Here is a 14,357-nt window from a genome sequence, read left to right on the forward strand (position 1 = left end):
TATATTACTATATTGAACTATACCACTATACTATTATATAATATGTAATATATAACATATAATTAATATTATTATATTGTATTATTAGTATTATATTGTATAACATAAGATTATTATCAATATTATATGTATATCTATATATATAAAAGAGTGATGGCATCACGGCAGCGGACAAAACAACAAAAGTAAACACCCTACAACCTCGAAAATTGACAGCACAACCCCTCATCCATGCCTCTAGGTTGATACAACAAAAAGAAAAGAAAAATAAAGTCCTAATTAGAGGGAGAGGAATAATTGTTTTTATCCAATTGCTGCCAGTTAGAAGGCTAAGCTCTGTTCACTTGGTCTCCTAGCAACCCACTCAGCCCAGGGGACCCTTTACTTAACTACCACCAATTCCTCAATACTTTATTTCCCATACCACCATACTTCGCCACAGCAACGCGTGGCCGGGCACAGCTAGTACAATATATTATATTATTAAAACTGATATAAAAATATTATATTATAAAACTGAGGGCGGGGGCCAGGTGAATGACCTTGGAGGTGAATGGCCAGGTGAATGACCCCCAGGCCTTAGTTTGGGGACCCCTGAATAATACCATAGTAACTTTGTTCCAAGGCTGTGCTAATCTGGGACGTACATAATGTCAACTGGTAGTTCGCTGCAACATCAAACTTTTAAAGTGGAGGGCCGGTTCATGGTCCCTCAGACTATTGCGGGGCCGAATTATCATTTTTTTAAAAAATGAACAAATTCCTATGCACACTGCACATCTTATTTGTAGTGCAACCCCCCCCCCCCCCAAAACAACAATTACTTATTTATTTATTTACTACATTTATACCCCACCCTCTCTCAGAGCGGCTTACAAGTTGTATGTAGATACAATATATTATCAGCATAGCACAATATTAGCATTATATATTACTATATTGTACTATACCACTATACTGTAATATTTTTAGTAATAATATATAATTAATATTATTATATTGTATTATTATTATATTGTATTACATTATAATATTATTTATTTATTTATTTACAGCATTTATATTCCGCCCTTCTTTCTCACCCCGAAGGGGACTCAGGGTGGATCACATTACACATATAGGCAAACATTCAATGCCCTTTAACATAGAACAAAGACAAACAAACATAGGCTCTGAGCGGGCCTCGAACTCATGACCTCCTGGTCAGGATTATTCATTGCAGTTAATTGCAGCTGTCTTGCTCTCCCGCCTGCGCCACATTATATGTATACACAATATATTATATTATTACCATCGCACAATATTAGTAAATGAACAATTACAATATTTAAAAATAAAAACAATTTTAACCAACATAAACCTATCAGGATTTCAATGGGGTGTGGGCCTGCTTTTGACCAATGAGATAGTCAAGTAGGATTGTTGTTGTTGTGTGCCTTCAAGTCATTTCAGACTTTGGGCAAGCCTAAGTCTAAAACTGAGGGCGGGGGCCGGGTAAATGACCTTGGAGGGCCGCATCTGGCCCCCGGGCCTTAGTTTGGGGACCCCTGCTTCAGACTGTGGAGGGGCCAAATTATCATTTGGAAAAAAATACAAACAAATTCCTATGCACACTGCACATATCTTATATGTAGTGCAACAACAACAACGATGAAAGAACAATACAATATTTAAAAATGAAAACAATTGTAACCAACCTAAACCTATTAGGATTTCAATGGAAAGTGTGGGCCTGCCACTGGCCAATGAGATAGTCAAGTTAATTAGGATTGTTGTTGTTGTTGTTTTTGTTGTGTGCCTTCAAGTCATGTCAGACTTTGGCCGAACCTAAGTCTAAAATTAATTATTTACTACATTTATATCCCACCCTTCTCACCCCGAAGGGGACTCGGAGCAGCTGTATGTACATACAATATATTATATTATTAGCATAAAACAATAGTAGCATTATATGTTACTACAGTAGAGTCTCACTTATTCAACACTCGCTTATCCAACGTTCTGGATTATCCAATGCATTTTTGTAGTCAATGCTTTCAATATATCGTGATATTTTGGTGCTAAATTCATAAATACAGTAATTACTATATAGCATTACTGTGTACTGAACTACTTTTTCTGACAAATTTGTTGTCTAACATGATGTTTTGGTGCTTAATTTGTAAAATCATAACTTAATTTGATGTTTAATAGGGTTATCCTTAATTCCTCATTATCCAACATATTCGCTTATCCAACGTTCTGCCGGCCCGTTTATGTTGGATAAGTGAGACTCTACTGTATATTGAACTATACCACTATGCTATTATATAATATGTAATAATATATAACATATAATTAATATTATTATATGGTATTACTATTAGTATTACAGTAGAGTCTCACTTATCCAAGCCTCGCTTATTCAAGCCTCTGGATTATCCAAGCCATTTTTGTAGTCGATGTTGTCAATATATCGTGATATTTTAGTGCTAACTTCATAAATACAGTAATTACAACATAACATTACTGTGTGTTGAACTGTGTGTTGAATTACTACATAGCATTACTGTGTATTGAACTACTTTTTCAGCCAAATTTGTTTTCTAACATGATGTTTTGGTGCTTCATTTGTAAAATCATAACCTAATTTGATGTTTAATAGGCGTTTCCTTAATGCCTCCTTATTATCCAACATATTCGCTTATCCAACATTCTGCCGGCCCGTTTATGTTGGATAAGTGAGACTCTACTGTACTACCTGTCTTTCCTTCTGGGTAATAGAGTTTTTTTGTGTTTATTGTCATTATAAAGTCACTCCGGCATTATATTTTTGTAAAAAGTTGTTCTTGTTCTAAATAAGTTGTTAATAATGTCCAATCTGTTTCTTTTTTTGGTTTTCCATGATGGGTCTTCAAGTAATAAGTCAGTGTATCCATATTCTTTATATCCATGATTTTTAATGTCCATTCTTCTTAGTTGGTATTTCTGTTGATTTCCACTTCTTTGCTGTTTGTGATTTTAACTCTGTGTAGGCATTGAATTTCTGCCAATTGTTGTAAGCCGCCCTGAGTCCCTTCAGGTGAGAAGGGCGGGATATAAATGTTGGAAATAAATAAATATACATACCGCCCTGTCTCCTCAAGGGACTCAGGGCAGTTTCCGACATCGCAAGGGAACCCTACAACGACTTAAAACCATACAGCAACAAAACACAATACAATAATGAGCATAGGTACACTACACATACAAATCAGCCAATTAACCACCGGCTTAAGAACAAAAAACAAAGTGCTTTACCGTTGTGCAGACCTGCGGAAGCAAGCCCGGCAGCTGGAGAACGAGTTGGACCTGAAGCTGGTCTCCTTCAGCAAGCTCTGCACCAGCTACAGCCACGGCAGCGCCCGAGACGGAAGGCGCGACAGGTATAGGTACTACCGCATCAACCTTTTCTCTCTCTCTCTCTCCCTTTTTGCTGGAAAGGCCAGTAAGCGATAATTAATTATTAATTAGGTATTTATTTATTTACAGTATTTCTATTCTGCCCTTCTTTCTCACCCCGAAGGGCGAATCACAAGGCACATATACATGGTAGACATTCAGTGCCATTAGACATACAACATATATAGACAGACACAGAGGCAATTTAACATTTTACAGCTTCCGGCTTCCTGAGGCTATGCTCGATGGTATAGAGGCTCAGCCCTGTCTTGGGCTCTTGTAAGGAGGCCCCGCCCCCACCCCTAGCTCCGCCCACTGTGGTATAGAGGCTCAGCCCTGTCTCGGGCTCTTGGAAGGAGGCCCCGCCCCCACCCCTAGCTCCGCCCACTGTGGTATAGAGGCTCAGCCCTGTCTCGGGCTCTTGTAAGGAGGCCCCGCCCCCACCCCTAGCTCCGCCCACTGTGGTATAGAGGCTCAGCCCTGTCTTGGGCTCTTGTAAGGAGGCCCCGCCCCCACCCCTAGCTCCGCCCACTGTGGTATAGAGGCTCAGCCCTGTCTCGGGCTCTTGTAAGGAGGCCCCGCCCCCACCCCTAGCTCCGCCCACTGTGGTATAGAGGCTCAGCCATGTCTCGGGCTCTTGTAAGGAGGCCCCGCCCCCACCCCTAGCTCCGCCCACTGTGGTATAGAGGCTCAGCCCTGTCTCGGGCTCTTGTAAGGAGGCCCCGCCCCCACCCCTAGCTCCGCCCACTGTGGTATAGAGGCTCAGCCCTGTCTCGGGCTCTTGTAAGGAGGCCCCGCCCCCACCCCTAGCTCCGCCCACTGTGGTATAGAGGCTCAGCCATGTCTCGGGCTCTTGTAAGGAGGCCCCACCCCTAGCTCCGCCCACTGTGGTATAGAGGCTCAGCCCTGTCTCGGGCTCTTGTAAGGAGGCCCCGCCCCCAGCCCTAGCTCCGCCCACTGTGGTATAGAGGCTCAGCCCTGTCTCGGGCTCTTGTAAGGAGGCCCCGCCCCCACCCCTAGCTCTGCCCACTGTGGTATAGAGGCTCAGCCCTTTCTCGGGCTCTTGTAAGGAGGCCCCGCCCCCACCCCTAGCTCCGCCCACTGTGGTATAGAGGCTCAGTCCTGTCTCGGGCTCTTGTAAGGAGGCCCCGCCCCCACCCCTAGCTCCGCCCACTGTGGTATAGAGGCTCAGCCCTGTCTCGGGCTGTTGGGAAGAAGCCACGCCCACTCTTCTAGCTCCGCCCCTGTGTCCTAACAGGTGCTCAGCCCTGTCTGGCTCTTGGGAAGAGGCCCCGCCCCTGTGTCTTAATAGGTGCCCTCACCGCCCCCCTGGATTGCTGCAGCCCCCACTTTGTGAACCACTAACTTAACGCAAGCCCAAGCCCGGCCAAGCAAACATGAGATCATCCCTTACACACCTGGGTTTCCATGCATGACACCGAGGCTTTGATTGAGTCCTCCTTCATTCTCCCGCGTGTTTCTGGGTTTTTTTTTTATGGTGTCATAAATTAGTTAAATTAGCTTCCCCACATAAAGTGGTACCTAAGTTTCCTACTTGACAGATGCCACTGTCTTCTTTCAAGGTGCATAAGTCAACCTGTTTCTCCCTCAGCTCCGACACGACTCCGCTCCTGAACGGATCGAGCCAAGACCGGATGTTCGAAACGATGGCGGTGGAGATCGAGCAGCTCCTGGGGAAGGTATTGGAAAGGCCGAAAGAAAGAAAGAAAGAAAGGTTGGGGAAAAAACTGGAGCCAGAAAAAAGGAAGTGCAGGGTTTTGCGCTCTCTGTGTTGCAGCTCACGGGGATCAACGACAAGATGTCGGAGTACGCCAACAGCGCCGGGGTGCCCTCCCTCAACGCGGCCCTGATGCACACCCTGCAGCGGCACCGGGACATCTTGCAGGTAGGACGGGGCTGCCTCTGCTGATGCACACTTGCACCTGGCAGACGTAACATAAATCAGTTAAAATCCTGAAAAGAAAGCCTGACCTACCCTGTTTCCCCTAAAATAAGACATCCCCAGAAAATAAGACCTAGTAGAGGTTTTGCTGAACTGCTAAATATAAAACCTCCCCCAAAAGTAAGACCTAGCAAAGTTTTTGTTTGGAAGCATAGCCATCGAACAGAACACCAGAGCATGCAGGGTCGGTAAATGTACGTACCATAGAGTGCATGGAAATATTGGTAATAACAAGAAATTCTTGATAGGATTCAGAGTTTGTCTGGTTATGCTGGTTTATGATGACAATTACTGTACAGTATACAATAAATGTTCATTTTTTTTGTTCAACAATAAATGTGAATTCTTCTTCATGGAAAAATAAGACATCCCCTGAAAATAAGATCTAGATCAGGGGTCCCCAAACTTTTTAAGTGGAGGGCCGGTTCATGGTCCCTTAGATGTTGAGGGGCCAAATTATCATGTGAAAAAAAAAACACAAACAAATTCCTATGCACACTGCACATGTCTTATTTGGAGTGCAACCCCCCCCCAACAACAATTATTTATTTGTTTGTTTGTTTACTACATTTATACCCCTCCCTCTCTCACCCAAAGGGGATTTAGAGCAGCTTACAAGTTATATGTATATCTATATATATAAAATGATAAAGTTGTTTGCGCAGTGACTATAACAACAAAACTAAACATCCCAGAAATACGAAACTTGGCAACACAATGCAAAAGGCTTGCCTCCAGGTTACAACAACACAACCACACCACAAAACCACAATCCGGACCCACAAAACTCACAACAACGCATCATACGATAACAACACAACTAAACGCCCCAGAAATACAAAACTTGGCAACACAATGCAAAAGCCTTGCCTCCCAGTTGTGACAACACAACCACACCACAAAACCACAATCCGGAGCCATAAAACTCACAACAACGCATCGTGACTATAACAACACAACTAAACGCCCCAGAAATACGAAACTTGGCACACAACTAAACGCCCCAGAAATATAAAACTTAACAACACAACGCAAAAGCCTTGCCTCCCGGTTGTAACAACACAACCACACCACAAAACTACAATCCAGACCCACAAAACTCACAACAACGCATTGTGACAATAACAAATACCAAATTTGACAACACAACTCATCCACCTCCCCAATCCCTACATTCACACTTGGCCTCCAAAAAAACAATTACAATAATAACAATGACAACAACAACAACAATAAGAATCAACACCATCACAGGCAAGAAACAGCCAGGCACTGAGGCTGAGAGGCCAGTCAGTGCTACACTGGGCCTCCAAAAAACAATACAGTAGCATCTAACTTATCCAACCTTCATGACCACTACAACAACAATAATAATAAACAGCTACACAGGCAAAACAAAAAAAAAGACGATTGTACCACAATAAAAATATAAACCGCACTCAGCAGAATCAGACATTACAACTAACAACAAACCAAAGACAACAGGGATCTCAAGCAATTATCAATCAACACAAAAATTGAAGAAAGTAACAGGCTTCAAATACTACGACTAATGTGAGTATAAAGAAGGGTGGAGGTCACAGCATCAATACAACCTCATGTAGACTGACCAACACCACCAGACTCAGACACAGCAACGCGTGGCCGGGCACAGCTAGTTTACAATATATTATATTATTAGCAGAGCACAATATCAGCATTATATATTACTATATTGTACTATACCTCTATACCGTATTATTATTAGTAATATTACATTTCATATATAATATATAATTAATATTACATTATATTTTATACATTATTATTATATTGTATTATTATTATTAGCCGCCCTGAGTCTCCTACTGGGTGAGAAGGGTGGGATAGAAATAAGAATAATACAGTAGAGTCTCACTTATCCAAGCTAAATGGGCCGGCAGAAGCTTGGATAAGCGAATATTTTGGATTATAAGGACTGACCAAGGAGAAGCCTATTAAACATCAAATTAGGTTATGATTTTACAAATTAAGCACCAAAACTTCATGTTATACAACAAATTTGACAGAAAAAGTAGTTCAATACGCAGTAATGTTATGTTGTAATTACTGTATTTACGAATTTAGCACCAAAATATCACGATATATTGGAAACATTGACTACAAAAATGGCTTGGATTATCCAGAGGCTTGGATAAACGAGTGTTGGATAAGTGAGACTCTACTGTATATGTATATACAATATATTATATTATTATCAGAGCACAATATCAGCATTATATATTACTATATTGTACTTTACCTCTATACCGTATTATTATTAGTAATATTACATTTCATATATAATATATAATTAATATTATATTTTATACATTATTATTTTATTGTATTATTATTATTAGCCGCCCTGAGTCTCCTACTGGGTGAGAAGGGTGGGATAGAAATAATAATAATAATAGTAATAATAATAATCTTTAGTTATATACCGCCCTATCTCCCGGATGGTACTCAGGGCGGTTTCCAATCATAAAAACAACACATACATTACATAGCAGCATAATAACACATTATTAAACAAGGTAAAACAATACGATTATATAGCAATAAATAACACACAACCTGATCAAGGGACGGGAACCATAAACCCAATATATTGAAGTGTATCATTGTAGGCTAGATAAATCTTATGCAATCTATTCAGGCCCAGAGAACGGTGATATTCCAATGTAATTACTCAAAAACCTGCCGACACCACCAGGACTTCAGTTCCTTACGGAAAATACTGTAATAAATAAATAAATATTACATTGTATTACATTATAATATTATTATCAATATTCTACACACACAATATATTATTACCATAGCACAACATTAGTAAATGAAAGAAGAATACAATATTTAAAAATGAAACCAATTGTAACCAACATAAACCTATCAGGATTTCAATGGGAAGTGTGGGCCTGCTTCTGGCCAATGAGATAGTCAAGTTAATTAGGATTGTTGTTGTTGTGTCAGAATTTGGCCGAGCCTAAGTCTAAAACTGAGGGCGGGGGCCAGGTCAATGGCCTTGGAGGGCAGCATCCGGCCCCCGGGCCTTAGTTTGGGGACCCCTGATCTAGAGCATCTTTGGGAGCAAAAATTAATATAAGACACTGTCTTATTTTCGGGGAAACACGGTATTTCTGTTGAGCTGGTCTTGCACAGTGCTGTCAAGAGACTGTGGCTGCTGAAAGCCAGACTATTATTATTACAGTAGAGTCTCACTTATCCAAGCTAAACGGGCCGGCAGAAGCTTGGACAAGTGAATATCTTGGATAATAAGGAGGGATTAAGGAAAAGCCTATTAAACATCAAATCAGGTTATGTGTTGTCGAAGGCTTTCATGGCCGGGATAACAGGGTTGTTGTATGTCTTTCGGGCTGTGTGGCCATGTTCCAGAAGCATTCTCTCCTGACGTTTCGCCCACATCTATGGTAGGCAACCTCTGAGGATGCCTGCCATAGATGTGGGCGAAACGTCAGGAGAGAATGCTTCTGGAACATGGCCACACAGCCCGAAAGACATACAACAAATCAGGTTATGATTTTACAAATTAAGCACCAAAACATCATGTTATACAACAAATTTGACAGAAAAAGTAGTTCAATATGCAGTAATGCTATGTTGTAATTGCTGTATTTATGAATTTAGCACCAAAATTTCACAATACAGTAGAGTCTCACTTATCCAACATAAACGGGCCGGCAGAAGCTTGGACAAGTGAATATCTTGGATAATAAGGAGGGATTAAGGAAAAGCCTATTAAACATCAAATCAGGTTATGATTTTACAAATTAAGCACCAAAACATCATGTTATAAAACAAATTTGGCAGAAAAAGTAGTTCAATATGCAGTAATGCTATGTTGTAATTGCTGTATTTATGAATTTAGCACCAAAATTTCACAATATATTGAAAACATTGACTACAAAAATGGCTTGGAGGCTTGGATAAGCGAGGCTTGGATAAGTGAGACTCCACTGTATTATTATTTATTTATTTTATTTATTTACAGTATTTATATCCCGCCCTTCTTTCTCACCCCGAAGGGGACTCAGGGCGGATTACAATGAACACATATATGGCAAACATTCAATGCCAATAGACAAACAACATTCAGTTTTTAGACAGACACAGAGGCATTTTTTAACATCTTTCCAGCTTCACGATTTCCGGCCACAGGGGGAGCTGTTGCTTCACCGTCCATTGGTGGCTGTTCTTCCTCTTCTTTTCCTCGTGAGCAGTTTTATGGTGTTGTAGATTAGTTAAATTAGCCTCCCGCATAAAGCGTCCCTAAATTTTCCCTACTTGACAGATGCAACTGTCTTTCGGGGCTGCTAGGTCAACAGCAAGCCGGGGCTATTTTTTTTTTTTTTTATGGTCGGAGGCTTAACTCGACCCGGGCTTCGAACTCATGACCTCTCGGTCAGTAGTGATTTATAGCAGCTGGTTACTAGCCAGCTGCGCCACAGCCCGGCCCCATTATTATTATTATTATTATTATTATTATTATTATTATTATTATTATTATATTATTACAGTACAACCTTGCATATTATTATTATTAGTAATAATATTAATACTATTATAGTACAACCTTATATTATTATTATTATTATTGCAAATTTATTTACTTATTTATGTATTTATTTGCAGCATTTATATTCCGCCCTTCTTTCTCACCCCGAAGGGGACTCAGGGCAGATCACATTACACATACAAGGCAAACATTCAATGCCTTTTAACATGGAACAAAGACAAGACAAACATAGGCTCCGAGCGGGCCTCGAACTCATGACCTCCTGGTCAGAGTGATTCATTGCAGCTGGTTGCAGCTGGCTTGCTCTCCAGCCTGCGCCACAGCCCGGGCCCAAATAACTCTGTATATTACTAGCTGTGCCCAGCCACGCGTTGCTGTGGCGAAGTCTGGTGGTCTGGGAAATAAAGTATTGAGGAATTGGTGGTAGTTAAGGTCAAGGGTAAAGGTTTTCCCCTGACATTAAGTCAATTATAAATGGGTTATATAGCTGTGTGGAAGGGCCTTGAGTCTACACTGCCATATAATCCAGTTAAAATCAAATAATCTATATTTTATAGGCAGTGTGGAAGAGGCCTAAGTGAGGCCTAACTCTGCCTGTCCCCTGGGTTGAGTGGGTTGCTAGGAGACCAAGTGGGCGGAGCTTAGCCTTTGGATAAAAAAAATTCTTCTTCTCCCTCTAATTAGGACTTTATTTTTCTTTTCTTTTTGTTGTATGAACGTAGAGGCATGGATGAGGGGTTGTGCTGCCAAGTTTAGTGTTTCTGGGATGTGTAGTTTTGCTGTTTTGTCCTAGGCTGAAATTTCATTACCCTTTTATATATATAGATTATTATTTTATTGCAGTACAACCTTGCATATTATTATTATTAGGAGTAGTAATATTAATACTATTATAGTACAACCTTATATTATTATTATTATTATATTATTATTACAGTGCAACCCTGTATAATATTATTATTATTATTATTATTATTATTATTATTATTTATTTTTTACTATTATAGTGCAGCCTTCCATATTATAATTAGTAGTATAGTAAGATTAATACTATTATAGTACAACCTTATATTATTATTGAAAAATAACTCTGTATATTATTATTATTATTGTAATACAACCTTGCATATTATTATTAGAAGTCATAGTAGTAGTACTATTACAGTACAACCTTATAGAATTATTATTATTATTTTATTACAGTCCAACCCTGTATATTATTATTATTATTACTATTATAGTGCAACCTTGCATATTAGTATTATTATTAGTAATATTAATACTATTACAGTACAACCTTATATTATTGTAATACAACCTTGCATATTATTATTAGAAGTCATAGTAGGAGGAGTAGTACTATTACAGTACAACCTTATAGTATTATTATTATTATTATTATTATTATTATTATTATTTTATTACAGTGCAATCCTGTATATTATTATTATTATTACTACTATTACAGTACAACCTTTTATTATTATTATTATTGTAATACATCCTTGCATGTTATTATTAGAAGCCATAGTAGTAGTAGTAGTACTATTACAGTACAACCTTATAGTATTATTATTATTATTATTATTATTATTATTATTATTTTATTACAGTGCAACCCTGTATATTATGATTATTATTACTATTATAGTGCAACCTTGCATATTATTATTAGTAGTAGTAATATTTATACTATTACAGTACAACCTTTATTATTATTATTATTGCAGTACAACCCTGGATATTATTATTATTATTATTATTATTATTATTATTATTATTATTATGCAACCTTGTATATTATTATTAGAAGAAGTAGTAGTAGTACTATTACAGTATAACCTTATAGTATTAGTATTATTATTGCAGCATAACACTGTATATTATTATTATAGTACAGCCTTGCATATTGTTAGTAGTAGTAGTAGTAGTACTATTACAGTATAACCTTATAGTATTATTATTACTATTATTGCAGTATAACACTGTATATTATTATTATAGTACAGCCTTGCATATTATTATTACTATTAGTAGTAGTACTATTACAGTATAACCTTATAGTATTATTATTACTATTATTGCAGTATAACACTGTATATTATTATTATAGTACAGCCTTGCATATTATTATTAGTAGTAGGAGTACTGTTACAGTACGACCTTATCGTATTATTATTACTATTATTGTTACAGTATAACCCTGTACATTATTATTATTAGTATGTGTATTGTTACAGTACAGCCTTATAGTATTGTTATTACAATACAACCCTTTATTATATTATTATCATTATAGCACAACATTGCATATTATTATTATTATTATTATTATTACAATACAGTCCAGTATATTATTATTAGTAGTAGTAGTAGTAGTAGTATTAGTACTATTATGGTACAACCTTATTGTTATTATTACTACAGTACAACCCTGTATATTATTATTACAGTACAACCTTGCATATTATTATTAGCATAAGTACTATTACACTACAACCCTAGGTTGTATTACAATAATAATAATAATATACAGAGTTATTTTGCAATAGTAATAATAGTAATACTATAAGGTTGTACTGTATTATTATTATTATTATTGTTACTACAGTACAACCCTGTATATTATTATCATAATAATCCTGATTATTATCGTGACAGGACTACACCCACGAATTCCACAAAACCAAAACCAACTTCCTCGCCGTCCGTGAAAGGGAAAACCTCCTCGGCTCGGTGCGGAAAGATATCGAGTGAGTAACATCTGGGAATTGGGAGGCCGGGGTCTGTCTAGACGGGTCTTCCGGGGGTCTGGGTGGGTGTTTTTCCGCCCACGGGTGATATTTACCCCCTCGGTCTTTCAGATCCTACAAAAGCGGGAGCGGCGTCAACAACCGGCGGACGGAGCTCTTCTTGAAGGAGCACGAACACCTCCGAAAGTAAGTCTGTGCCTGGTCCATTAATCATAATAATAATATAATATTAATATAATATTATAGCGCAACATTGCATATTATTGTTGTTATTATTAGTATTATTACAGTACAGTATTATTACGGGGCCGGGTTGTGGCGCAGACTGGTGAGCAGCCTGCTGCAATAAATCACTCTGACCATGAGGTCATGAGTTCGAGGCCAGCCCACGGCGGGGTGAGCACCCGTCCATTAAAAAATAAAAAATAGCTCCTAGCAACCCGAAAGATTTGGATAGTTTCCAAATGCCGGCTGAGATTTTTTGGCACAGCACCCAGTGTGCCCATCACCACCGGGACCACCTACACTGGTTTCTGCCAGAGTCTTTGCAGTTCAGTCTTGAGGTCCTGATAGTGGCTGAGTTTATCCTGTTGTTTTTCGTCAATGCGACTGTCACTTGGGATGGCAACATCAATGATCCAAACCTTTTTCTTTTCCACAACTGTGATGTCTGGTGTGTTGTGTTCCAGAAGTCCCACAGTATCTTTGCATGCTCATTTTCCAATACTTTTGCAGGTTTGTGATCCCACCAGTTCTTTGCTGCTGGGAGGTGGGACTTGAGGCATAAGTTCCAATGAATCATTTGGGCCACATAGTTGTGCCTCTGTTTGTAGTCTGTCTGTGCAATTTTCTTACAGCAGCTGAGGAGATGATCAATGGTTTTGTCGGTTTCCTTGCACAGTCTGCATTTTGGGTCATCAGCTGATTTTGTCAATCTTGGCCTTAATTGCATTTGTTCTGATGGCTTATTATTATTATTATTATTATTATTATTATTATTATTATTATTATTATTATTATTACTATTGGGAAATTCAAAGGGGAAAGCAGTACCCACATGCTGACTCAAGGGGGCACTGCTTCCTCACGAATTCCTCCTTCCTTTCGGGTTTTCGGGATGCGGTGTTTTCTCGTCAATGGTGTTTTGCGGAAAATAGAAACAGGAAATTGTATTTGTTGTCGACATCTGGCTTGCGGTCTCTGGCTTCGAGGAGATGGAGGCAAAAATTATTATTTGTTGGTTTGCGTGGCTCTGAATAAACAGATTTGACAGAAAAGCGATATTGTGTGACAGCTGGGCATCTTGGGATCCGTAGTGTCGATTTGGTAGGAGTGGCATCGGTCCCGTACGAACCATAGGTTGGCGGGAAGGAAAGGAGATCGGGGTCACTGCGGAGAGTTTCTTCGTAAACAGACGTTGGCGCCAACTATGTTTGGATCGCGACAAACCATTTTTACGTCGCCGCTTATGACGCTGACTTGTTTGGACAGTAATATGATGAATCTCGGTTTAGTTGACTTTCCAGATGTTCCAACTATTGTTAAGATGGATCTCTGTATAGTTGACTTTCCAGATGTTAAACCATGGATCGGTTTAGTGGACTTTCCAGATGTTCCAACCATTGTTAAGATGGATCTCGGTATAGTTGACTTTCCAGAT

The 14,357-nt window shown here is 39.0% G+C and overlaps 1 protein-coding gene across 2 annotated transcripts in view; it reads left to right on the forward strand.

Annotated features, from left to right (window-relative positions):
• Positions 1-14,357, forward strand: part of gosr1 (golgi SNAP receptor complex member 1) — a 47,609-nt gene that overhangs the window by 1,094 nt on the left and 32,158 nt on the right. The window contains exons 2-6 of one of the 2 annotated variants that reach the window (XM_062960733.1): positions 3,290-3,410; positions 5,033-5,120; positions 5,219-5,326; positions 12,606-12,697; positions 12,809-12,883. In XM_062960733.1, the coding sequence (XP_062816803.1) occupies positions 3,290-3,410; positions 5,033-5,120; positions 5,219-5,326; positions 12,606-12,697; positions 12,809-12,883 (484 nt within the window). The remainder of the gene's footprint in view (positions 1-3,289; positions 3,411-5,032; positions 5,121-5,218; positions 5,327-12,605; positions 12,698-12,808; positions 12,884-14,357) is intronic. The other variant, XM_062960734.1, reaches the window with a different exon arrangement.

The sequence above is a fragment of the Anolis carolinensis genome, unplaced genomic scaffold (genome assembly GCF_035594765.1).
Source record: "Anolis carolinensis isolate JA03-04 unplaced genomic scaffold, rAnoCar3.1.pri scaffold_7, whole genome shotgun sequence".
Lineage (NCBI taxonomy): Eukaryota > Metazoa > Chordata > Lepidosauria > Squamata > Dactyloidae > Anolis > Anolis carolinensis.